Below are 27646 nucleotides of genomic sequence, written 5' to 3'. Positions count from 1 at the left end.
TGTGAAATTGTAGACATTTAAAACTTCTTCACTTAATTAGTTTGTCACAATTCATAGATTCATCTCGTTGACATAACCATTGTGGATAAATGGCAAATACTGCACACTTCCCTTTTGAGTGTTTGTGACGCTGTGAGCGATAATACTTTGGAATTTGGGCTTGTTGCGGCCGGTGTGTCCCTTCGCACACGCGTGTGTACACAACAAGAGCCCACAGACAAGCTCACGCACGTCGCGAAGCATCAGAACTACCCGGCTCAGTCCCCGTCTACCGCCACCGCTACCTTCTTAGTCACTGTCAACGCCACACCATCGCCTTGACAACGACCCATGCTCTCTTTTTGCTCCCATCTGTGACACTGGAGTTCATGAGGAGTTGTGGTGTTTTGCAACCTGGATGCTGCTGTGGTCCTTGGACAAATATATCTGCTGTTTGCACAAGTCATGCCACAATAGCACTGGTTGCAAGTTAAACCTCGTTAGTTATATCATTGTTTTTATGCGCTCTCTGGACACTCTATTAGGTCCAGGTACATTTGCATGTACAACCGCAACTCCAATGAAGTTGGGATGTTGTGTTCAACAAAAATGAAAACCGAATACAATGATTTGCAAATCATGTTCAACCTATATTTAATTCAATGCACTACAAAGAGAAGATGTGTAATGTTCGAACGGATAAACTTGATTGTTTTTAGCAAATAATAATGAACTTAGAATTTTTTTTTGACACCTTCCAAAAAAGCTGGGACTGGGTCGCGTTGACCACTGTGTCCCTTCACCTTTTCTTTGAACAACATTCAATAAACGTTTGGGAACTGAGGACACTCATTGTTGAAGCTTTGTAGGTGGAATTCTTTTCCATTTTCGCTCGATGTACAGCTTCAGCCGCTCAACAGTCCGGGGTCTCCGTTGTCGTATTTTACGCTTCATAATGCGCCATGCATTTTCCATGGGAGACCGGTCTGGACTGCAGGCGGGCCAGTCTAGTTCTCGGGCTCTTTTACTACGAAGCCACACTGTTGTAACACGTGCAGAATGTGGTTTGGCATTGTCTTGCTGAAATAAGCAGGGGCGTCCGTGAAAAAGACGTCGCTTGGATGGCAGCATGTGTTTCTCCAAAACCTGTATGTACATTTCAGCATGAATGGTGCCTTCACAGATGTGTAAGTTACCCGTGCCATTGGCACTAACACAGCCCCATACCATCACAGATGCTGGCTTTTGAACTTTGCGTCCATAACAGTCCGGATGGTTCTTTTCCTCTTTGGCCCGGAGAACACGACGTCCACAATTTCCAAAAACAATTTGAATTGTGGACTCGTCGGACCGCAGAACACTTTTCCACTTTGCGTCAGTCCATCTTAGATGATCTCGAGCACAGAGAAGCCGGCGGCGTTTCTGGGTGTTGTTGATAAATGGCTTTTGCTTTGCATAGTAGAGTTTCAAGTTGCACTTACGGATGTAGCGCCGAACTGAATTTACTGACATTGGTTTTCTGAAGTGTTCCTGAGCCCATGCGGTGATACCCTTTACACATTGATGTCGGTTTTTGATGCAGTGCCGCCCGAGGGATCGAAGGTCGCGGGCATTCAATGTTGGATTTCGGCCTTGCCGCTTACATGCGGTGATTTCTTCAGCTTCTCTGAACCTTTTGATGATATTACGGACTGTAGATGATGAAATCCCTCAATTCCTTGCAATTGTACGTTGAGGAACATTGTCCTTAAACTGTTCGACTATTTTCTCACGCACCTGTTCACAAAGAGGTGAACCTCGCCCCGTCTTTGCTTGTGAAAGACTGAGCAATTCAGGGAAGCTCCTTTTCTACCCAATCATGGCACCCACCTCAACTTTCTGAGACTTTTTTTGCCACCTGTCCCAGCTTTTTTGGAACGTGTTGCAGCCATAAAATTCTAAGTTCATGATTATTTGCTAAAAACAATAAAGTTGATCAGTTTGAACATGAAATATCTTGCCTCTGTCGTGTATTCAATTAAATATAGGTCGAACATGATTTGCAAATCATTGTATTCAGTTTTTATTTATGTTGAACACCGAGTCCCGACGTCATTGGAATTGGGGTTGTATAATAATAATCAGAAAAGGAGCTGTGTAAATAAAATCCTGCGCAAAAAATGCTCAGTCAGAGAGGGATTGTTTTAGGGGTATGTTTATTTTTGTTGAGAGTTGTGTCTCATCTTTTTGCCTCCCTCATTAGCCTAAATGCGAGACGAGACTTCTAGTATTGTATCTCAACAGAAAAGGGAGAAGTGAGGTTTCTGGGTCGAGAAATGAAATGTATTTTGTCTTTTATCGTAAGTCGTGTACTCTGGCTTCCTCCCAGATTCCCAAAAAACATGCATGTTTGGTTGATTGAAAACTCTAGTTTGTCAATAGGTGTTGGATGGTTGTTTTTGTGTCTTGGGAGTGACTGGTGACCTGCCCAGGGTCGACCCCCCCACCCCCTCTCACACAAAGTCAGCTGCTATAGACTCCAGCTCACTCTCCTGACCAACCCAAATGAGGACAAGCTGTACAGAAGATGGATTGATGGATAAAAAAAAAGTATAATTAATTGATGATTGTTTAAATATTTAAGATCGGTGAATCAAGTCGGAGTGTCGTTGGACACTGTTTTCTCTGTGTTATCTGTTAAATCTGAAGTCCGTTAAATTGGTGTCCATTTAAATCAAGGTTCCACTGTGTTTTACGAAATCTGTTCGAGGGACAACACCGAACAAATGACACTTTGCTACATTGTAAAGTAGTCAGTGTACAGCTTGGTATCAGAATCAGAATCATCTTGATTTGCCAAGTATGTCCAAAACACACAAGGAATTTGTCTCCGGTCGTTGGAGCCGCTCTAGTACGACAGACGGTCAATTGACAGAACACTTTGGGGACATAAAGACATTGACAAAAAACAATTGTGCAAAAAGATGCAGAGTCCTCTAGCACTTAGAGCAGTTCGAACGACTAATATTGCAATAGTCCGGCGCAATGACCATTGCGCAAAGGGCGCCGAGACTTCAAGGAGCGTATGCGGTTTAAAGTGACGAGTAGCGCGATCATCTGGGACAATGTCGGTTGTGCGAATGTTGCAGATACTCCTCGATCCGTGTGCAAATGGAGCAGATGCTACTCTGGCACGAGTGGCCAGTATATGCAAATAGTGCAGCGTGGCGAGACCACTACAGTGAGTGCACGAGTAATACATCATTGGCCCCACAGAAATGTGACCACGAACTCAAGTCAGAAAATTGCCATCTTATTGTCATGGAATTATAGGTTAGTTGTTTAAGAAGTTGATCGCAAGAGGGAAGAAGCTGTCGGAATGTCTACTAGTTCTAGTTTGCGTTGATCGGTAGCGCCTACCTGAGGGAAGGAGCCGGAAGAGCCGGTGACCGGGGCGCGGAGGGTCCGAGAGGATTTTGCACGCCCTTGTCTTGGTTCTGGCAGCGTGCAAGTCCTCAACGGTGGGTAGGGGGGTACCGACAATCCTTTCAGCAGTTTTGATTGTCCGTCGCAGTCGGAGTTTGTCCTTTTTTGTTGCGGCGCCGAACCAGACTGCGATGGAAGAACACGGGACCGATTCGATGACCGCTGTGTCGAACTGTCTCAGCAGTCCTACACAGCGTCGTATCGCCGTCGTAAATCCTCCAAAGTCCCGAGCGGCAAATTTGCGGTCTTTTAGGTGTATGCCTCTTCTTACATCCACATCCATGAAGGTATACAAGAAGTCAATATACATATAAGTTGGGAAAAATATGATATTCTTCCTAACGTTGTGGTTACGATGGAAAAAAATGTAAAATATTTACATGAAAATGTAATGATGATAAAAGAAATGTATGCTTTCAACAATGGTCTAATGAGATTCTCTAGGGTGTTCGAGTATGAGTGTTTTATATCGTAATAGGCATCATGTATTGTTGAATTCCAACTTTTACGAGCTTTGGAGCCTTAGAATTTGGAGGAGAATTTTTTATTTTATTTCATTTTTTTCACGACCATTTGTCCGCATTTTTCGAACCTGTGCAGCGGTGTGTGTCGTATCTCGTGCACTGAACGGAGTTTAAAAAGTCTGATGCATTCAGTAAGAAGATATCTGCGCACTTCTGCCCGAAGGCGCCGTCCCGTGTGAAGCCCCTCTCGCGTAAATCGGTGCGTTGACAAAGAAAATAAATCTGTATCCTCCTCGACTTCATTGAACTTGCAGGCTTTTCCTTGACCTCAGATTACCCGGAGGCGGTTCCACTGGAACGTGAAGTGAGGAGGGTAAAATCAACTGTATGGAGGTGTTGGAAAAGGACACTATTTTACCACGAAGGCCCTCACAGGAGCGAAAATGCAGTACAATAAATATATTTACATAAGTTTCCACCCCTGCAGGGTACTTGCCCTCTCGTTAGGTACGTCGCTGGCGATGCTGACCGCCGTTATGACACACTTGCGTTTTGCGCCTCCGCTGGAACTTTCCTTGAGGTTTTGAATGGAGTGACGGCAGTGGTCTCGGCGTCAGGACTGTGTGAGAGTTTACAGAAGGTCTGAAGCGATGGAAACCCGCACTGGGCTTTTCCCTGTCACAAGTCACATTTAGTCTGCCAATTTATTATGCAAGAGTTCGATTCTGACAGTCCACTTGTGTCGAATGCGGAGGGCAAGCCCCACTCGCCGAATTGCGAATTGCTTTTCTGCAGACGCTTTCATTGGACACGTCATTGGGTACACCTGAATGATCTCACCAAAAGACCGCGAGATCCGTCTCGGACGTTTTGTGATTACAAAGATGACGATCTTCAGTTGGAGTTCACAAAGTCAATGACGTATATTTATTCTACATTGCTTGCAATTGTGGGTGTAGTTTGCGTGTGGTGGCGATGCGGAGGGCTACGGTCACCCATTTGCGCGTTTATTCAAGATCCTAGTCATGTGCTGAATTGTACTGTACGAGTATCAGCACACTAGGAGAACAACTGCATTTTCCTAGTGAGGCAAAACTGGGCACTAGTTGACAGTCGTGTTCTGCTATTACTACGAGTGACGTTTTAAAATTGTGTTTAAACTACTAGTACTAGTAGTGTACTGATGTAAACTAGTGCGCAGTTTTGTCTCGCTGGTAAAATGCAGTTCGTCTACTCGTGTCCTCTGGTCGTTCTACTAGTGCGCAGAAAGGAATGCCATATAGTCGTGGAAAGAGTGTCCCGAGTTAGAAAAAGTCATTTAACTACATAGTTCAATACAGTAAAAATAGAATTCAAATACCGTAATCCCTTGTTCATCGCAGGGGTTATATTCCATAGCAACCGTAATATTGATTTTTATGATTCGTCTAGATTTTAAAGCTTCATACAATACCACAATATATGCATGTGAGGAGCGAGTATGAGTTTTGTCCACTCGGGGTTGGTTGCCCTCCTCATTTGCAACACCGTAGTATCTGTGAAATTGAATGTAATTCGGTATTTTAACGAATAATCTGCGATATGATTAGAATTAAAGATCAAATAATAATTAAAAAACAAAAAAAGGTAAACATGCAATGCACTGAACCTGCAAAAAGCGAACAGTGATATACTAGCGACGACAGTAATGACCATATAATTACATTGTTACCGCTTGACACCATCTATTGAGCATTATCCTTTTAAGAATTTCAGAGGCTGCTATTCTATTGCAAAGAATTGGATTGTGAAAATGTGGTACATTTTTCTGACAGCCACTCGCAGGCTATGTTTGTAAAGTAATGCCCGTTTTACAGCATGACCAAGGTAAGGTGCCTTGCAGAAAGAAAAAGAGTCTGGTAGAGCAGAGGAGGTACGAGGGTAGGCGTTCTCTCTCTCCTGCCCTCGGCCAGTCCGGCCTTGGCCAACTTGAAGCCCGCGGCCGTCTCCCACACAAACACAACCCACGTTGCACCCTCCGCCCTCTCTCGCTTTGTCTCGATCTCCCGTAGGTGCCACACTGAGAGGCGGAAACAGTCGCTCTTGTATTCTTTCTCGCGGCTTTTGTTTACCCCCTCCGAGACAGATTTTACGATGGCTCAATCAAGTCAATGTTGTGATTAATGCTATGAAGCGCTGGCAGCTCATTAATGAGATGATTTCTAAAAAAAAAAAAAAAAACCAACAATAATAACTAAAATAATGTCTATCATATATATATAAGACAAAGGTGGCACGGTGAACGACTGCTTAGCACATCTGCCTCACAGTTCTGAGGACGCGAGTTCAAATCCCGGCCCCGCCCGTGTGGAGTTTGCATGCTCTCCCCCGTGCCAGCGTGGGTTTTCTCCGGGTACTCCGGTTTCCTCCCTCATCCCCAAAACATGCGTGGTAGGTTGATTTTTGAAGACTCTAAGTTGCCCGTAGGTGTGAATGTGTGCGCGAATGGTTGTTTGTTTAAACGTGCCCCGCGATTGGCTGGCGACCGGTTCAGGGCGTACCCCGCCTCTCGCCCGAAGAGACGGGGGACGGGCTTCCGGCACGCCCGCGACGCTAGTGAGGATAAGCCGTCTGGAAAATGGTTGGATGGATAAAGAAGACGAGTATATTGCATCACGCTGAGTTTTGAAGTGTCGTTCATCTTTTTCCTGTTAGAACTTAATTACCGTCTGCTGTCATACATAAATGCGAATAAATGCTAAAAAAAAATAAATAAATAAAATAAAAAAAGTTCCTGGTGGTGGTTTATTGCGTTGGCCTAAAACTTGCAAACTATTCCGTATACTCCATTTTTATAAGTGACGTTTTCATTTCAGTCGGGGACAAAGTTCCGGCGGACATCAGGGTGACCTCTATTAAGTCCACCACCTTGAGAGTGGACCAATCCATCCTCACAGGTAACATTTTCTCGGTTATTGTTTGTATTTACGTTTGCCTGCATCTTGAATTGATTGTTGTAATTTACGCATTTCCTCCCGTGCAATCTTTTCTTCAGGGGAGTCCGTGTCCATCATCAAACACACTGACCCAGTTCCTGACCCCAGAGCTGTCAATCAAGACAAGAAGAACATGTTGTTTTCTGTGAGCACCAACCCCTGAATTATTTCCATTGCAATCTCTGCTCCGAGTCCAACTTCTGTGTGTCGGTGTAGAAAAGGAGGACGGTAATGAAATAATATGAGACTTATCAGTCCAAAAATGTCGAAATGATTCCAATTTGGAAAGGCTCGATTGGGGGGGGGGGAAAAGGACATCGGCATCTGTCAGCTACGTCTCCAGTCGCGGCTCTCGTTCTCCCCCCCAGTCGACGTCGACTTGTTCTCATTGCTCTTCAAGTGGGATTAAGGCTTGCTACGTCAAAATCCACTCAGCGCTATTCATTACACGCGTGTTGAACAAGCCTGAACTTGAAGAAAAGTGATATTTCCAGCACGTCGGTGGTGAATCTGACGCTTCGATGCGTAGCTCAGCAGGTCGTTTTGCGCTCTTATCCCGCCAGGGATAGCTTTTTCTACAGTGTTCGTCGTTGTAGGTTTCGGTGCATACAGTATTCGACTCTTGCGTTACGATTTGTCATGCACGTTTGAACACCGCTTCATAATTGATCTTTCATCATATGAGTAACAACTCGGATTAGCTGTCGACTGAAATGATCCCTGACTGTAGATGGCGTTGGCAACGGTTCCCTCACCTGACTCCGCTCTCGGCGGCAGTGTGAAAGCTCGTTTGTCTTTTTGGCCTTTTTAAATTCCACTTTAAGAGAAACTGTCCGTCATGATTGTAGCTCCCCCCCCCCCCCCCCTTCAAAGATGTTTGTAAATGGGTAGAATGGTGGCATCCGTCAATCAATTTCCTCTACCGCTGGTTTGGGTGGATGGCCCACCACACCCTGGACCGGTCACCAGTCACTAACTGGGCACGTCTAGAGACAGACAACTATTCATACATTAATTGAGTGAAGTAAACCAATATTCAAGTCAGTGACTCCAGAATGATGTCAAATACCACAAATAAGCAATTTGTGTCTTGTTACATGAACAAGCATGCGTTTATGCTTACGATTCAGGTCAAAGAATTTCCTGGCCGATTGATTGATTAAAAGGAGGGGAAAAGTCAACCTTCCATCAACACTGTTGATGTTATTTTCCGTAGGGCACCAACATTGCGGCCGGTCGGGCTATCGGTGTGGTCGTGGCGACTGGCGTCGCCACCGAAATTGGCAAAATCCGCAATCAGATGGCGGCGACGGAACAAGATAAGACGCCGCTGCAGCAGAAGTTGGACGAGTTTGGCGAGCAGCTCTCCAAGGTCATCTCCCTCATCTGCGTGGCCGTGTGGGTGATCAATATCGGCCACTTCGGAGACCCCGTCCACGGCGGCTCCTGGGTGCGGGGAGCCATCTATTACTTTAAGATAGCGGTGGCCTTGGCTGTGGCCGCCATCCCCGAAGGCCTGCCTGCCGTCATCACCACCTGCCTGGCCCTCGGGACCCGTCGCATGGCCAAGAAGAACGCCATCGTGCGCAGTCTGCCCTCCGTGGAGACCCTCGGTTGCACCTCTGTCATCTGCTCTGACAAGACGGGGACCCTCACCACCAACCAAATGTCCGTTTGCAGAGTAAGTGCCAATTGTAATTGCAAAATATGCGGTTGATTGATTTGGGATGTTACGCCGTAGCAAATGTGTCAAACTCATTTTCACTGACAACCGACAACTATCTCATGTGTCTTTATCATATTCAGTGGCTCTATAGGATGCCTCGATTTGCTCCGAAGGATAAATACACACATTCACGGCTGCACTCGGCGGGAAGTGATCCCACGTGGCCTGCGTGGAAGTCAGACTCCATTTAGTGACCAGCACAGCAACAAAACTATGATCATTTGAAATATCCACTCAATAATTATTATCCACCCAAGATGCCATTTAAAAAAAAAAAAAAAAATCGGGTTCATGTTTGCCAATACCACATAGACAGTCATACAATTACATAGAGAGGAAAAGTTTTCTCTGAGGTCATGTGGGGAATTCTAAATTATTCATACAAGTGGCCACAGTTCAGATTTCTTGTTTCCCTGCGTACTTTATCTTTATTTCTTCGCTGGTCGGCGCGCAAAGTGCTCATCGTGTTTTGCAGGATTTACATTAGCTTTTGGGATTGTTGGAGATAACTGCACAGTGCTGTCATGACTCGACTCCTCCCAATTTACTGTCATTTACAATCCTTCTGCTCTGTGTACGGGGGGGGGGGGGGGGGGAAAATCCCTTGATCCCCTGCGTTGTGGGCTTAACCTCATCTTGAGCTGACCTTTCAGTTACCATTCCATTCATGGCTTATCATTTATTTCCATGATGCACAAACGCAAAAGGACCTTAACCAATTCATCCAATGTGACGAATGCACTCTAAGGAATTACAGAAACTACGTTGTAACTATTTTGAGAAGATGCATACGTTTCATTTTGGATCATGACGCTGCATTAAATGGAAAATAATGTACATTGAAAGTAAGGGCAATCGAGCGAGTGGGGCAGTAGATTTGCCACCGGTTGTCTTGGGTTTAGCAATAATGAGATTTAGACCCACATCAAAAATGCAAAAGCTATACGAGGGTGATTAGCAGTTTTGCTTATTCACAAACCGCTCCTTTGCCTATGTTCTTTATGGCCGTAAAACACCCTGCAAGCTCAGCAGAGAAATGTTTTTCATGTTGTATACGCGCCTGACCACACACATACCCCCACTTGCATGATCACATGCGGTGCGTGTGCGTGTGTGCGTGCGCGTGTGCGTGTGTAGCTGCAGGGAGTTCCCTCGAACGTGGCGGATGTGAAGGAGTGACTTCACCGCAAACCTTTAAACCGTCCCGGGCACAGGAAGACTTAACCCAGCTGACGTTGGCAAATATTGACCCCGCGTCCACCTAAAGGCCCTCCCGAGACTCCGTGACGGGGGAACAAGGGCGCGTACTCATACCGTCTGTCCGCAACATGAGGCAGAGCTGCAATTTCAACCAGCACGGTCTTTCTGACACGTTGATGCTCTTGTCTTGTCTTGAGAAACTACTCTCGCTCAATAGTACGTACGTCAGTTCGACAACAAATACAACTGCCATGATTGCAGTGTCAATAAAAGGCTCATTACACCCTCAAGGCATGAATGCAAGGCTTGTATTCACCTGGAAGTCAGTTGGTTAGCGACTTTAATCATTTCTCGAGCTGAAAAGAAACTTGGTTACTTTACTGATTCCTTGATTTCAAAAGTAACCAAGTGAGGAAAAAAAGTCACTTTGGAGTTACTTTCAGCAGCTGCCAAGTGGCAGGAATATCACTTATCCAGAGTACAAAAAAAAAAGCACTCACTTAACCGTACCCGTTACTTGGTCATGTACGCAGAATGATGTCATCAACGTGAACCGAAATAAATGGAAACAAGCACACCATTCTCAGTGCACTTCTCTAAAGACTCTTAGCTCATTGATAGATAAATATCGGATGACGACTGTGGTCCACGAAGGCAACTGGACACGCCCACAAACACGCACACACCATTGCTCCCACCGCAATCATTTCGATGCGAAGAGCGAGAAAACATTTTTCCTTACGACGTGACGTCAGCCGTGCAAGCGCGTTCAACCAGCTCGCGGTCCGGACTCCGGGTGTTGCAAATATTATTGCAGCTAAGTTATTGTAAATCCTTCAGTGAGTCAGTCCTTATGCTCCGTGACCGATTTATGACCGCGCACTTCGGGATGAATAATTAACCCACAACGTACTGCGCGTTTAACACGCCAGTAAAACTGTATTCTTAATGTGTCAACAAAAAAGTAACAACAATCAAATACACTTTTGACAGAGGAAAATAACAAAAGTAGTGTGGCGACAGTGAAATTGTGCATTTCTTTGCACTTTTACGGTATTGCGTAATAAACTTACCAATCGCTTTCTTCTCAAGTTTCCAAGGGATGTGACTTAGTGTGTTATAGTTTAAAATACACACTGTACCTTTTCACCAAGATACAAAAGGTTGCAATTTATTTATTAGTATTTTTTTGGGGGGGGGGGGGGGGAATTTTTAGGAACGTTGACCCGTCCCCGCCCAAAAACACATCCACGACATGCTCTGGTTTTTCAATTCCCAGCCAGCGCACCAATTGCCAAATTCGGATTACAAGTGCCTTGCCAATCAAGCTACCGAACCTATTGTAGGGGTTTTAGGCTGAAGATTCAAGAAAGTAAGAAACTTAACTAAAACTAATTAATGCAAGAGTCTCTAAGTGTCCTATTTTCCTAGACTTGATCTATGTTGCACAAAAGTGTGTGTGTGTGTGTGTGTGTGTGTGTGTGTGTGTGTGTGTGTGTGTGTGACTGATGAGGCGTTACATGATGTGTGACTCCACCCCCCCCCAAGCATGTTCGGAAATTGTAAGCGGGTGGAAATCAAAGATGTGAGTAAAGGATTTGCGGACTTTCCCCAACCGTCATCAGTCATCCACAGTGGTGATGTCACTGTGTCGACGCAGTGCACTTTCATGTGGTCTCGTTCTTTAAATTGAAACCGACAAGCGAGGCCGTTTTTTTTTCGGATTCCCAATGGCCAGCGTTCAGTTGACATGAAAACACCTTCGGAGTGATTTGTGAGTGAACTCAAAGATGAAATGTGGAATCTCAGGTCAAGCACAAATTGTACACAAACAATCCTATTATGAATTACAAATGCGATTTGCCTTGAAGTTTTGCTTCATGCATCACACCTTTTTTTTTTTTTTTTTTTTTCCCTTTCTTCAACGTTTGTAATCATGGGTGACCATTATACTGGTACAATGTAACCCAAAAAAAGAAAAAAGAAAAAACCCACTCTGGCTTATCCTTGATGACAAACGACGGCATCTATGGTCATGCTGAACAAACATATTAGGGAAAAAAGCCACTGGAGTTTTCCTACTGGCGTCTTCTGGTTCTTCGTCTCTTCACAGCCCTCGTTGAGGCTTGTCCCTCTTTTGGGAATAACCGGAATCATATGGTCATCGTCATCGTAATATGGATTGTGACATCATGTTTGTACAATGACAGAGGTTTGCGTTCAAGAAAGTATCAATCTATTTCAAGTCCTTTAGCACACCATCTGTGCATGTCCTATTCCAAGTGACGGTGCTTCCTTTGCAGTTAAGAATGAGCTCAGTTTCATGCTTCTTTGTGACTAATTTTGCCTGGTGAAAAAGCAGCACGTTTTCACACAAACGCGTGAACTCCGCGAATGACTTTGCTCTTATTTTTTTCTCTCTCTCTCTCTCTCCTCTCCAGATGTTTGTGATAGACAAAGTGCAGGATTCAAGCTGCACCCTGCATGAGTTCTCCATAACTGGATCCACGTATGCACCTGAAGGGCAAATGTGAGTTAGTTAGACACGATGAGCTTCGAGTGCGTTTGAGCCAGGTTGAATGAAGTGTATCTTTGCTCACCGCATACAGAACCGCAAAAACGGTGCTAAAGTCTGGAAAGATCAATGAATGCAAGAGTTCTCTGTTTATGTCGTTTAATTTCCTGGACACTATAGAGTTCCACGATCCTTAAAACATGTCAAATTGAATGCCTTTTTATCATTTTTTTTCATGTGCTTAAAATTAAAAAAAAAAAAAAAAAAAAGATGTACTTGCATAGTGTTTAAAAAAAAAAGTGGCGTTTATGAGGCGTGAGAGGATGTTGAAGTGTGTTTTGCGCGGTGTTTGTTTCGAATGGGATTCCACGTGAACCTGTGGCTTTCATAGCAGCACAGTGTGGGTTATCGTGTGGGAGCTTCGCGAGCAACGGCTGGGAAAGGACGCACGGTCGTCACGCAGCCAAGCGCTGCTTGCCTGAGAGCACACACACAGACACACACACACACTCACGCACTCTTGCAATCTCACACGTGCACACGCGTATTGTTTTGCATCTCCGCGCTGCAATGCTGAACAGCTGAAATTGTTCCTCGGTCATCAATATTAATGAGTGCCTGATGTGTGGCGAACCGTGAAGTGTTTCCCCTCGTGTTTTCGAATCGTGCGTCATATTGGTCTGTTTTCTCCTGCAGACTGAAAGGAGACCGGTCAGTCCAGTGTGGAGACTATGATGGACTTTTGGAGTTGGCCACCGTGTGTTCCATGTGCAATGACTCCTCATTGGACTACAATGAGGTCATTAAAGACACACGCACACGCCACACGCGTACCAAATATAGTTCTGTTGCCATCCGACTCGTCAAAGCAGCACAGACGGCATTGTGTAGCCTTGCTTTGTGTCATTTTTGTCCGAGCGCTAATTTTATCCGAATACCTGGAATTGCTTTTCTCACCTCTTTGTCAGTATCTTGGTAACCACGCTGACGAAAGACGCCAGTGATCACTCTCCTTAAATTGCATGGATCCTCCCCAGCTCACTGGTCCTCTCCTGATGAACGGATGTTTATGCCACCACTTTAATATGTTTTTAGGTGACGAAACACCTGAGTGGGAGCAGCTGAGTACTTGAAGGGGTGGGGTGGGGTGGGGGGGGGGGGGCGAGGAGTTTTATTGCTTTTGTCCTGTCACGCAAACAAATGATTGGCCATTAGTGCCTCCTCTCCCCTACACCACTTTGCCGCACCATTTAAAGAGACTTCGCTGGTATGACTCACCACGGGGGTGAATATCATCTGAATATTGTCCTTGGCAATGTTCTGACAACAAAGACGATGGCTGAATTATTGACTATCCAGCGCTTAGTCATGCAATGTGACGTAATGTGATTGAGAGCGATGCCCGAAGGAAGGTCGCAGTGCGCAAAGCAATCCTTTTGGAGCGCACGCAGTGGTGCACTGTTTGACGGACTGTAAACAAAAAGGTTCTGCAACATTCTGTGGCATTATTGGAGTCCTCCAGCGACTCGACTTCCTGCAGAGCAGGAGACGTTTACTCCTCTGCATACAGACTTCGAATGAATGGTGCTTACACAAAAGCACCGATGGCTAATTTAATATAATAGACCACTTGTTGTTGTTTAATTCCACACTTGGGTGGTGGGCAGAAACTACAGAGATCCCGCTATTAGTATACAAAGAATTAAAAAGTCAAATTGCCATCATGTTCACCTTTAGAACTGCTTGCAATATGAATGAATAATACAATGTCTCACCTGTGCAGTACGCGTCGCAATGTGATTTTGAAAAACAATATGATGACTTCAATCTGCTACTTCCCATCCCACTACCGAGGACGCGCTTTTACAATACAATGCCGTCCTTTTCCACCAGCTAATGATGTCCTGTAAATTAGCCCGGGTTACAAATCAAAGAAGCGTCATATTCACATTCTCTCCCACTAATGGGCGTCATTGCAAATTCCTCATAAACTTCGAACAAACCGCACGAGCTCTCGCGAGTGCGCATCAACCGGCAGCAACCTGACAATGCGAGTCGTGCCGCTGTACAGATTGTTTGCCAACTGTCCCAGTCGATCCATTTCTCATCTCCGTGCTTGTCCGTTTCCTCCCAGGCCAGAGGGATGTACGAGAAGGTGGGCGAAGCCACAGAGACTGCCCTGATCACCTTGGTGGAGAAGATGAACGTCTTCAAAACGGACCTTTCCGGACTGGGCAAGGTGGAGCGTGCCGGGGCCTGCAACTCGGTGAGCCTCGCGAGGAAGCGCAAATACAAAAGTCGTACAAAGGCGCGATGAGCTACAACGTCGTCATGTCTATTCATTAGAATGACAAATGGCAAACTCGAATCACCTTTTCATACCCAAACTTCATCTGACTCGGTGAGCTCACAAATTGATCCAGCATAACATTCAGCTTTTCCCATATTTTTTGTTAGTAAATAACCATTATTTATATAATAATGTGCTTTTCATAGTTTTTTTTTTTTTTTTTTTTTTTGCTGGGTAAAATGCATGAATAACAATAGTTATATTTTAGTATTTAAAAAAAAAAAAAAAAAAAAATCATTACATACATAGAGCTTCTACAGTATATACAGTATACAAATATACTGGTAGTGGAATTTATTTTGAGAAATGTAAAAACGGTATTATTTTTGAATTACTTTAGGAAGATCATGTTTTCCACCCGTGTTGCCTCCAGTGTGACAAAATGGGTAAAAAAAAAAAAAAAAGCTTCTCTGCCACAAAACAGCCGCTCCGGAGGCGTCGCAGAACACCTGGCAGAAAGCTTTGCTTTGGCAAAGATGGGATAGCGGCGAATCGTGTTCGCGTTTACAAAGCGGGATGATTCATGGCGATGCCAGCGCAAATATCTTGTGGAACAGAAAATACTCGCCACGTTGCGCAATGAGGGCGGGCGACTTTGAGTGGGAAGCTTCACGCCGCTATCCCGCCTTTTCTGGCATTCGCAATTGAGACGGGGGTGTTGCCCCGATGATGAAAACAATCATGATAACGATAACGCTGTGCTGTTAATACAGACCGAGGTGTGTCGGAGGGAACTTCTATAAAACCGGTTTCATAGCGCCTCGTCATCACAATCATTATAGAGCGTAACCTCGGAGGACATCTACTGGTAGAACCAAACCCGATGCGAAATCAATGGAATCAGTGAGTCCATTTCGACATTTCTTCCAAATGCATTCGCTAAAAGTGATTCTGAGCCGTACGATATTCGGCCGCCTCGCCGATGCTTGTCTTTGTCCTAGGTTGAGTAGAAGTTTACGGACAGCAGTAAAAGGCATATTATTGTGTTATTTCCTTCATTGCTGTCCTTCCATTTTGCCTGTTGCACCATCAGGTGATTAGGCAGCTGATGAAGAAGGAGTTCACGTTGGAGTTCTCTCGTGACCGCAAGTCCATGTCGGTCTACTGCACGCCAGTCAAGCCCGGCTCTCAGAGCAAGATGTTTATCAAGGTACGAAAGAATAACATGATTCCTGTGACTTTCGAATGTCTCCTTTTGCACGTCGAGTCAATTGCAGTCTTTTTCAACAGGGTGCTCCAGAGAGTGTGCTTGAGCGATGCCGGTACGTGCGTGTGGGAACTGGCAAGGTGGCGCTGACGCCCGCGCTGCGTGACCAGCTCATGTGCAAGGTCCGCGACTGGGGCACAGGCCGGGACACCCTGCGCTGCCTCGCTCTGGCCACTCGCGACAACCCGCCGCGCAAAGAGGACATGGATTTGGAGAATTCCGGCAAGTTTGTAGACTATGAGGTAGGTGGTTGTGGAAACTACACAAAACATGGCGAACTTTTCTTGACTTGAAATTAGATTCGTATTAGTCATTTTCATATGGAAGCAATCTGTGGCTCACAAATTAAACTCAAGGCTAGATACCAAGATATCAGTACTGGCTGATGTGCTTATTATTTGAATGAATAATCCAATTCATCTTTGAGTTGCAATAATCAATTGCACAGTGTAATTATTTGATGATTCTTTCTAAAACTTCACAATTTTAAGCAAAAAGCAACTCGAATCATCACTTGCTGCTCGGCAGAGTTCGTCGGGCTCCATCCTAACTGCGCGTAGGCCAATGAAAACATTTGAATGGCAAACGACCCGCCGGTGCTGATGAAAGACGGACGCGGGCACATGTCAGACGACCCCGAATGAGCAGTATTTGCCATTGAATCACTGCTCTGCAATACGTGTAAAACGCCAATCGAGGAGAAACGTAGCGATTGGCGTGGAATTTATGAAATGGACAAATATTAACTTGAGAAGAGGATCTTTCTTTTTGTTGTTGTTGTTGTTGTTTTTTGCCTTTGTTCTAAGAGCAAAAAAAAAAAAAAAAAAAGATAAAGAACAGTGATAACCACAGGTGTTTATCCTCGCCGGTTGTACTTGGCGGCCATAATGTATTATTATTATTATTGCCATTATCTTCCTTCTGTTTCCATTTAGTTGAGCCTCACATTCATTGGCTGTGTGGGCATGCTGGACCCGCCGAGGAAGGAGGTAATAGGCTCGGTGAAACTCTGCAACGAGGCAGGTATTCGTGTGATCATGATCACGGGGGACAACAAGGGCACAGCGGTGGCCATCTGCAGGCGCATCGGCATCTTCGGCGAGGAGGACGACGTGACGGGAAAGGCGTACACCGGCCGAGAGTTCGATGACCTGGCCCCCGAAGCCCAGAAAGGAGCAGTGAAACACGCGCGATGTTTCGCACGTGTGGAGCCAGCGCACAAGTCGAAGATTGTTGGATTCCTGCAGTCCTTCGACGAGATCACTGCCATGGTGAGGAGAAGGACGGAAATGACTGTGGGCCGTTTCCTCCCAGTGATGTTTAGTTCAGTTCTTTACAGTGGCAAACGTGATGGATTTGGCCTACTTTTGGCAGCCTGCAGCTCGGGTACCAACCGCAATGGTAAGGTACCTTAAGGCCGAGATCATTTTTGCTTGACGCATACAAATGTCCGTCAGCAGACACAGGGGGGTCCAAGTTGGACGATGGTCCCAGCGCACAACGAATGGCATGCGCAACTGTTTTGTAGTCATATTTATTCATTGTTTTATATTGATGGCCGAGAAGGGTTTTTCCAAAAAGTATTTACTACTGCATTAGCGAAGGATTTTGCCACCATAAGAACAGGACTCAGTATGCCCGAACCTGTTTTGGTCTCGTATCAAAACAATTGCAAAAAAAATAAGATCACGAAACGCTGGCAGAAATTCATCGTAGACATTTGGTTAATGTGTCACATTTCTCTTCTGGCGTCACGCTGCTAAGATGGCCCACCGTTTACTGATGCTGCTATCCCTCCTGCATTCCGCTGTCGCTATCTGATATACTGTACGCTATACTTATCTGATGGCATAAATGTACGAAAGTGTATCTCCCTTGCCTGTTGCCAGATAGGAATGATAGGAAGTGTCTGCTTCCTCCAAAGATGCGTTCGGAAACGAAAGCCTGACAAGAGTTCAGTGATGCGGGACATGTTGCAGTCCTCCTCTGAAGCTCTCCTCTTTTGCCCGCTCTGTTGCTTGCTATCTGTCTCAGAACCAGAGGTTTGAGTCGGATTGGAAGGGGGGACTATGGGATGGGTGGCGTAGAGGAGGTCGTCAGTGAGACGGCAATATTAGACGTTTAGCTGTCGGACTCACTCCAGCGTTTAGCGCAACTCAGAGTACACGCTTTGCTCAGTTTTCGCTCAATCCTCACAGGATTGTCGAAACATAACTGTTCATTTTTCTCATCTTAAAAAAAAAAAAACATTTATGGGGGGAATCTAGGAATCAACTAGGCGCCCACATTATTAATCCCTAGTATAGTCTGTACCTGGATGGAAATGCTGAGCGTTGATGAACAATCTTTTGGATTGTTGTGGCTGTAGTTAGCAGTGGTGTACAGTGAGCAGTTTTTTTCTTTCTATATATTTTGACTCCATCCATCCATCCATTTTGTGTACCGCTTGAACTCATTTAGGTCACCCGGCTCAACTGACCTGGGTGGGAGTCAGGGTACACCCTGTACTAAGCGCCAGCCAATCACAGCATATTTTGTCTTTGAGTAGAGAAACATAAACATAGGATCAAAATATAAGGAGCATCTCTCAGTATGATGCATAGAGCGAAGGGCAACTCCTAACTGCACGACGACTTCGGCGATTGCGAAATCAGCGCTTTTTCTCGTCACAGACTGGAGATGGAGTGAATGATGCCCCCGCCTTGAAGAAAGCGGAGATTGGCATCGCCATGGGCTCGGGTACAGCAGTGGCCAAATCGGCCTCTGAGATGGTACTTTCTGACGATAACTTCTCCACCATTGTGTCTGCTGTGGAGGAGGGCAGAGCCATCTACAACAACATGAAGCAGTTCATCAGATACCTTATCTCCTCCAACGTGGGCGAAGTCGTGTGGTGAGGAAGAAAGTCACTCTCCGATACCACAGTCATCTTCATTTTTCTGATGTTTGTCTGTTCCTCTGTAGCATCTTCCTGACAGCCATTCTGGGTCTCCCCGAAGCTTTGATACCAGTCCAGTTGTTGTGGGTTAATCTGGTGACTGATGGTCTGCCTGCCACCGCCCTGGGCTTTAACCCCCCTGACTTGGACATCATGGACAAACCTCCGCGTAATCCCAAAGAACCTCTCATCTCAGGATGGCTTTTCTTCCGCTACTTGGCCATTGGAGGTACTGTGCGTCACTGGCCTTTTATCCAGAGCTTGCCTTAAACAAGACGTTATTTTTATATATATATATATATATATATATATATATATAAAAATATATATATATATATATATATGTAGCAGTTGTTGTAGCCTCGTAGAAATGTTACCTCTGATAAGCGATTTATTTTTTTATTTTATTTTCCCCCTAGGCTATGTGGGTCTTGGGACAGTGAGTGCAGCCACGTGGTGGTACCTGTTTGATGAAGAAGGGCCACAAGTGTCTTTTTATCAGCTGGTGAGTCACAAACGGAATTTTCCCCACCGTTTTTTCAATGTTCAACAGGATAAGGCTTTTTTTTCACATGTTGTGTATTGCTAGCATACGCTTTGCTACTGACAAAACGGTAATCGTCATGAAAATCGGTTGAGAAATGAGCACGTTCCGACTTAATTTAAGTGTCTGCGTTGCCTTTTGCCCAGCTGAGGCTCCTTATCCACCAACTTATAGCCTGGTCCATATCCGCAAGGGAGACACCTCCAGCGGAACTTCGACAATGTCCTGGGAGGGGCGGGGGACATTAACTCCGAGTGGGCCAGGTTTCTCGCCTCCATTGTTGAGGTGGCTGACCGGAGCTGTGACCGTAAGGTGGTCGATGCCTGTCGCGGCAGCATTCTCTGAACCCGTCGGTGAGAGATTCCGTCACGCTGAAGTAGTCCTAGTAGTCATTTTTGGCCTGCGGGACTCCGAAGGCAGCTGATTGGACCGGCAGCCCAAGCAGAATTATCGCTGAGGCATAAACTCTGGCGCTGAATGGGTTCGCTGAGACCACGGAGAAGGACCCCTGAACGGCTTCGAGGAAATTCGGGTGTTTCGGGAGGCGGAAGCAGTGCAACAATCCACACGGTGTATAGTGGGCGTGGGCGCTGCTGACCTCGGGATGTTGTGGGTCAGTGGGGAGACTACTTCGAAGACCTCCTCTATTCCACTTTCATGCCTCGTTAGAAGAAAGCAGAGCCCGGGGACACTGAGCTGGGCTCTCCTATGTCGGGTTTTGAGGTCACTGACGGGGCTCTGGGAGTGGAAAAGATATGCTTGGAGTTCCTAAAGGTTTTGGAAGCTGTGGGGTTGTCATGCCTCTCAAACATCGCATGGACATCGGGGACATTGCCTCTGGATTGGGCGAGCCTTTGTGGTGATGGATGAAATGCATACTAGAGTGAAAAGATAAACAGTACCATCTAGCGGTGCCCCATTAATGAGTAGCCACCTCGTTATATGATTTTGAGGTCCAGCAGATACCAGTGGCATCCTGTTTGTGTGTGCGCCCACACACACTTCAGCTTGTGTGTGTCTCTCCACAGAGACACTTCATGCAGTGCACCGAGGAGAACCCAGTGTTTCAGGGAATCGATTGCGAGGTGTTTGAATCCCGCTACCCCACCACCATGGCCCTGTCTGTGCTAGTCACCATCGAAATGTTCAACGCGCTCAACAGGTCAGTCATCATCATCTTTAAATGTCAGACTTAAATGTCAGCTGTCACATGGCTGTAATTGAAGGGACGCTGTCATCCGGCATGACACCACTCCTTTGAGAAAGCATTACACATCCGCCGGAGGCATAAGCGCATGAGTACCGTGCCAGAACAACACACCCATAAAAAATTAGGAACTGACGAACAAACAACTTGATAGTGCTTTGATTAGATTTTGGGAAGACAAATAGTAATGGAAGTTGGTAAAGAATGAGTATGAAGGTCCTTGTTTGTGTCACTCCATTGAAACAAGCCGTATTGTCTTATTTGGAAAGAATCTTGGAAGAGGGAAGTCAAAATCCTTGCATCGCAAATGACAACTTCTAAAGAAACAAACAAAAACAAAACAAAAATGCCATCTTGCTCGAGTTATCAAACACTCCTGCGTTCAAGTTAGCAACAAGTATTGTATACCTTATATTGCTATCCTACAGTGTAGCGCTGCGCATCAACACACCATCACCCCAAAATCATGTTCAATTGGTACTTTAATATGCTAATTTATTGGCATGGCAGAATAAGTGGCCGGGCCCCAACCTTCCACATCACAGTCGTCTGCACTCATGGCAAACCTACCGAGCGGAAAAAAAAGCTTTTTATACTTCACAAAAGCAAAAAGGCTGTGTTACGTCAAATTTTCCAAACTCTTACAGCCACGAGTGATGCTATATATAAAACGATAAACTAACTTAACTTGGTGGCTTACCATTCCATTTGGCAACAAAACGTTACACTATCCATTTTTAACAAAACAGGCTTACTCAAATGTATCGAATCCAACTAGTTTCACTCATCATTGTCTATAAAACATCCAGACTTTGTATTTGGAAGTGAATTTATGCAACACGTCTCCCACAGAGTTGTACAACAGTTCCCAGACAGTGGAGCATTCAGGAGTGTTAACAAATTTGTTCTCAAGCTATTTTCAACACTTTAAATTGGCTGATAATGCGTAAAAATAACAGACAACATGGGGAGAGACCAATAGTAGCGATTTGTGGGGGGGAGGGGGAGGGGGAGGGGGGGGGGGGGAACCATCAAATTGACCATATTTGGACATATGGGGTTTCTGCCTGACAACGAAGGTATAATAGATAGAAATTACTATATTTAATTGTGCAAAAACGTCCATGTATGTCTCTACTGTCAAGTTGTCTGCACGTTTTGATCGATACCACTTTCTCCCCCAACAGTTTGTCTGAGAACCAGTCCCTTGTTAGAATGCCTCCCTGGGTCAATATTTGGTTACTGGGAGCCATCATCCTTTCTCTCTCCCTCCACTTCTTAATCCTTTATGTTGAGCCTATGCCAGTAAGTACACGCACTTGTCTTTTGGACAGTTGTTGTTTCTGTCTGGGATCTGTGGGCTATTTATTTTATTTAAATAATACAAACCCGTAATACTCGTCCGTCCAGTTTCAGAAGGTTATTGCCGTAGATCGTTAGACAAGTGGAGGCACCACCTTCGGTCTGAAGCCACTACAATGGGTCCTCTGTTTGCGACCGTATCGACATACAGTTGTTACACGGCGCAAGAAGGCATGCTCACCTGTCACCATACTTACTGTTTTTCATTTGATTGTTTTGCATTTATTGCTGACTGGTGTGCGTGCGACAGGTGCCTGCACGTTTGATAAATACAGATTATTATTATTTATTTTTTTTGGGTGCGTACACACATTCTAAATTGCAGTCTTATGATCTATTTTACGCACTCTTTAATAAATGAGGGCCCAGGAACTTAATAGTTTCGGTCGAACTGTGTGTAGCGTGCTGGAGGCTATACCCCGAACCGGTCGCCAGCCAATCGCAGGGCACATAGAAAAACAAACAACCACTCGCACTCACATTCACACCTACGGGCAATTTAGAGTCTCCAATTCATGCATGTTTTTGGGATGTGGGAGGAAAGCGGAGTGCCCGGGGAAAACCCACGCAGGCACGGGGAGAACATGCAAACTCCGCACAGGCGGGGCCGGGGATTGAACCCCGGTCCTCAGAACTGTGAGGCAGATGTGCTAACCAGTCGTCCACCGTGTCGTTTCAATAAAGAAAATTGGAAAATATTTCTTGCCGTCTGGTGAACTCAGTTATACAAAAATACGACATCGCGTAGGACATGTTTGCTTTTACTTACGGCCGCTTCCTTGTTCCTCAGTCAGGTTGCTTCTTGATTGGCTGCATTCCGTTTCACTTCACAATTCACAGACTCGCCTATCCCCATACACATGAAGACTTTCGGTGGTAAATTTCAGACCCTATTATCGGGACAAATTCACTCGTAACACACCTCAGACCAAAGGATAATCTTCTAAGACGTAAGATCGTCTGGCATTGGGCGTCCTTGGTCGGGAGGGGCAAAATCGGGACAAAAACAACCTGATTATCTGGCTCAAATCATATCAGGAATGATCTGGGTCGAAGGCAGTTGAGAACATATTCTCGTTTGCAATGCCAGCCTGGTTGCACCAACATGCCAAAAGAATGCTGGGAAAGTACCACTTTTGTCGAAATGACGCTCCTCAGTTCATTTTAGCATAGTTCCTCGGAACCAAGATGCCACAAGATGGCACCGAAGTCATACTTTTGCTGCATTGCCCTGAGCACAAAAACAGCGGAAAGGGGAGTTTTTTTTTTGGGAAAGTAACAGAGAATAAAGTTAAAAAAAAAAAAAAAAAATTATGGCACAGTAAAACAGTCAATAGAAGGGCAGATATAGTTGGAAGGATGATGCAGATGTATTACCATGAAGCTTCATTGAGCTGTGGCACATGAGCCAAGGAAGAACCCATGAAAGGTTGGTCAGCAAAAAGGAATCACAAATAAGTGTTGGTCAGCATCTGGATAAAGGTCCCAAGCTCAAGTCACTCTGATTAGAACCCTGCAACCGGCAGAATCATAATGCCGCTGCACTTACTGACGCTCTACTTTTGTTCGCATAAGGGCTGCCCTCAACCGAGTGACATTCTAGTTACTGTATGGTCTTACTGCACTGCAACTGCAAAACAACAAACCTAATGGTGGCCGCAGACATTTTGAGAGGGAAATCTATTTGAAATCTTTTGCATCGTCTTCAGAGAAATAAGCAAAGCCAACTTTTATGAAGTGAATCATTCAACGTAGTGACGCTGTCGATCAGCTGCTCTGTTTTCTCACACAAGTATCTAATTCTTGCATTGCCTCTATCATTCAGCTGATCTTCCAGGTGACCCCTCTGCGATGGTCTCAATGGACCGTGGTCCTGAAAATTTCAATCCCTGTCATCCTCCTTGATGAGGCACTCAAATATATTTCCAGGAATCATCTTGAAGGTAATTCCAATCTTTTCCAATCATGAAACAATATTTGATATAGTGAGGGTCTAGGGAACCTTTCCTGAATAGTCCTTCTGAAAGCCATTGAATGTTCTTCTGATGTTTAAATCAAGTAGAATTTCATCCTTTGACTGACTATCCTTTTTTTCCCTCCTCTGCATTTCTAATGCAGCCTAAATATTTCTCTCCCCTTCTATGGAAAGGTACAAACCTCCTTGTACCTCTTGATTGTGTCATAGAACTACTGTAGACAGCTCACACCCTGCGGCTTTAAATTAAAGTTGCTTTTTCTTGCTCTGGCAGGTGATGATGACAACAAGTACAGAAGGAGATGGCAGCAGAATTAAGTCGTCTCCCTCAAACACGCTCACACAGTTAGACGCAAGCCTTCCTTCTTCCCTTTCCAAGCGGCAACACCCGACTCATCCTTCCCTACTCCTGCGTTTTGGATGAACCGCCACGACACGGTCAAGAGACGTGCGTGAGAACGCATGTGCACGACGAAGAAAGCCGCTGCGCGCTTTGGCTTGAGTGCGAGAGTGAATGAGGGCAACTGTTTGAGACGTCTGCAGTTATTTTGTTGTTGTTGTTCTTACAGTACAGTAGTGCAAATTGAGCGGTGCGTTTGCTGGACAAGAAAGGAGAGCAGTGGAATGGGGATTAATAATTTGCGGGGGGTTGGAGGGGTGTTAAAGAGAAGAAAAATCTAAATGATCACAGAGATGGAAAGGTGATTGCCGATTGGTTGCTTGTGGCTAAATGCGGCTCTTGAGCTATTGTGTGTGTGTGTCAGGTCACTTGAGAGCGTTACCAAACCTGTGTGCGCATGTGTGGTACTGCCCGAGCTTCTGCAAATCAGTTTTCTAGGAGCACAGTCGTGTGATAATGTGATCCGGTTGTCGTCCCAGTCAAGCTTCGTCGTCACTCTTCGTCTTTCCCCTCAGCTCAAATGGTGTTACAGTGCTCAACTGTCCTTGTTCTGACTGCACTCGCACCGTCTGCGTGAATAGCTTCACGCCGCTTGTCCGCTTTCTCCAATGCCTTACTTGCGGGCCCACCTTAAAGACTTGGCGACAAATGAAAAGTCAAATAAAAAAACTCAAACGTCAAGCGGCAATGAAACCAACGTATCAGTGGTGTCGTCATTCGGACCTTTTAATTTATTCCGTGAGCGCACGACTTTCGCGTGAAAATGTACTTTAACCTTTACATGTATTTGGGGCCATCTCGAAACTGTTCAATGTTTCAGTACTTTTCGCACAAGTTGCTGTTCTCTAGCAAAGACTTAAACAGCAAACGAGCGGTATCCCAGGACGTCCACTTTTATGGCTTTCTGCTACATTTTCCGTCTCTCTGTTGCAACCTGCTGATGACACTGTGCCTCTCTAAGCTTAGCGGCCACTTTCCTCTGAGAACACCCCGTTTGAAAGCCTGCGATGGCGAGGTACGATCGATCCACTGTTTAGCTTTTGTCTTGATGTCACGATATCAAAATGTGAACAGAATTGGTATTGAAACGGTCCTCTTCATCATAGAGGACGGTTTAAATACCACTTCTGATCGAACCAGGAAACGTATGGTGGTTTGATGAATTAAACATATTGTGAATTTTTGCCGAGATCTGCAAAAAGTAGTGAAACATCGAACAGTTGGAAATGCGGATTGAAAGGTTTTGAGAAGAGCACGTTAACTTCTCCTGTAAAGGTTACGGAGCACCTTAGGTTAATCCTGAAAATTCACCCGAAAGCCGACTATCCCTAAATTTTTGTGAGTACTGTATATATTACTGTAAGCTAATAAATATTTCAGCCTCTGAGTTAAAGAACTGCAAGTAGGCTGCTTGTCTCTCCAGAAAAGATGAAATCACACCATGCCTTATACAGCCCCACTGCACCTCCACTTTGAACAAGTGGTGAAAATGAATGTCTGCGTAATACTCACTGCTACCACTCAAAAGATGCTTGGCCCAAAAGGGAGGTGTTGGTCCTCAGGATGTTGACGGAAAACCTGATTTTTTTTTTTTTTTTTCCCCCCCCCCATTTTCGAGTGTGTGTGCTTTGTGCGCTGCTCTTTCACTCCTCCCACGTTCTCGGTCTTTTAGCAACTCAATTGGTAATGTTTTATATAATTAAATAATGTATTTGACTGAATGAACACGCAGGGTTGAGAGTGTATGTTTTATCTCTTAATTATTGGTTTCGTGCCAGGTCCCGGTGCAATGTGGACCAGGTCCCAGTGATTTTTGCTTTATTTTATTTTATTTTGGTCCGCTTGCCCATTGCTTGCGCACATTAACAGAAAAAGTGCTGGATTTAAAAGTAAGAGGGTGATAATGTTCCCAATGAATTCCGCGAGATGTGTAAAAATAGCTTTCATAATAATGTTTTGAACACCAAGGGGGAGTGTGTGCTCAGAACCACCTGCTCCCGTGTCCTGGTTTTCCATGGCTCTGCAACCTCTGGCCACCAGGCAATACAGAGGTCTGTATACGCTTGTTATTTACTACTGAATCCTCAGTTCTGTACAGAAGATGAATATATGATTGCATGGAGTCACGTTACTGTAATAATAACCTATACAGTATATAGATTGTTTTGAGCGATAGCAATGAATGAATGACTTCTTTTTTCCCCTTTCAGCACTTCTTACTGTTTTTGTAGACTAGACAGATATTTATCTTTTTGGGGAGGGGTTTACATTCTTTTGTGGGTTTTTTTTGTGTTGGACTGTAGGGGAAGAATACGGCATCAAGCTCAAGAATCATTGCTTGCTCTGGTTAACTGATCATTTCAGTTTGTTGGTCTGGGAATGGTCAAATGATTTGTGTAGGAATTGTGGTTAACAGTGAGCAAGTGGCAGTAATGGATTCTGGGTAATGAAGTTTTCTGACTGTACAGTGAAGGGCTTGATGTGGATGCAGGCTCTGGAGACCCATGACGCTCCTTAAAAATTGGACACCATCGTGGTACTCCTGCCATCTCGGATAACCTGGTTTACCAACAGTAGTGGGACGATAATGTTCATATCAAGATCATTTAACAATTTTAAGAAAAATGAAGTCTCTAGAGCCTGACGTCTACCTCTGAAAATGGAAAATATAGTCTGTATTGCCTTGTTAATATTGAATGTGGACACATTTTATATAAAACATAGACGTGGAAATAAAGATTATTTATCTTACTTATTCTGAGCTTTTTCTTTTTTGTACTTTCACAGGGTCCATATTAGGGAAGATTAACTTGCTTACCATTATAGACAAACCCCAATTCCAATGAAATGTAAATAAAAACAGAATAAAATCATTTGCAAATGTTTTTCAACCTATATTCAAATGAATACATTACAAAGACATTTAATGTTCAAACTGGTCAACTTTGTTTTTTTGCAAATCTTCCCTCATTTTGAATTTGATGCCTGCGACATGTTTACCACTGTGTTGCATCACCTTTCCTTTTAACAACACTCAAGCGTTTGGGAACATCCATCCATCCATTTTCCATACTTCTTGTCCTCACGAGGGTCCCAGGCATGCTGGAGCCTATCCAAGCTAACTTCGGGCGAGAGGCGGGGTACACCCTGAACCGGTCGCCAGCCAATCGCAGGGCACATATAAAGAACCAACCTCTCGCACTCGTATTCATACCTACGGACAATTTAGAGTCTTCAATTAACCTACCATGCTTGTTTTTGGGATGTGGGAGGAAACCGGAGTGCCCGGAGAAAACCCACGTAGGCACGGGGAGAACATGCAAACTCCACAGAGGGGAG

The 27646-nt window shown here is 44.9% G+C and overlaps 1 protein-coding gene across 2 annotated transcripts in view; it reads left to right on the top strand.

The window, feature by feature from the left end:
- Window positions 1-27053, top strand: part of atp2a3 (ATPase sarcoplasmic/endoplasmic reticulum Ca2+ transporting 3) — a 47244-nt gene extending 20191 nt beyond the window's left edge. Inside the window, exons 6-21 of one of the 2 annotated variants that reach the window (XM_061703491.1) lie at window positions 6764-6844; window positions 6943-7028; window positions 8100-8564; window positions 12251-12339; window positions 13021-13123; window positions 14459-14590; window positions 15708-15824; window positions 15905-16123; window positions 16817-17152; window positions 18554-18774; window positions 18846-19048; window positions 19239-19324; window positions 20392-20525; window positions 21758-21875; window positions 23758-23875; window positions 24182-27053. In XM_061703491.1, the coding sequence (XP_061559475.1) occupies window positions 6764-6844; window positions 6943-7028; window positions 8100-8564; window positions 12251-12339; window positions 13021-13123; window positions 14459-14590; window positions 15708-15824; window positions 15905-16123; window positions 16817-17152; window positions 18554-18774; window positions 18846-19048; window positions 19239-19324; window positions 20392-20525; window positions 21758-21875; window positions 23758-23875; window positions 24182-24225 (2552 nt within the window). In that variant the 3' untranslated portion in view covers window positions 24226-27053. Of the gene's footprint in view, window positions 1-6763; window positions 6845-6942; window positions 7029-8099; window positions 8565-12250; window positions 12340-13020; window positions 13124-14458; window positions 14591-15707; window positions 15825-15904; window positions 16124-16816; window positions 17153-18553; window positions 18775-18845; window positions 19049-19238; window positions 19325-20391; window positions 20526-21757; window positions 21876-23757; window positions 23876-24181 lie in introns of those variants that run through there. The other variant, XM_061703492.1, reaches the window with a different exon arrangement.
- The last annotated feature ends 593 nt before the right edge of the window (window positions 27054-27646 follow it).

This window comes from Phycodurus eques, chromosome 17 (assembly GCF_024500275.1).
Source record: "Phycodurus eques isolate BA_2022a chromosome 17, UOR_Pequ_1.1, whole genome shotgun sequence".
NCBI classification, from domain to species: domain Eukaryota; kingdom Metazoa; phylum Chordata; class Actinopteri; order Syngnathiformes; family Syngnathidae; genus Phycodurus; species Phycodurus eques.
Note: the sequence above shows the minus strand (reverse complement) of the source record. Positions and strands in the feature narration are given on the sequence as shown.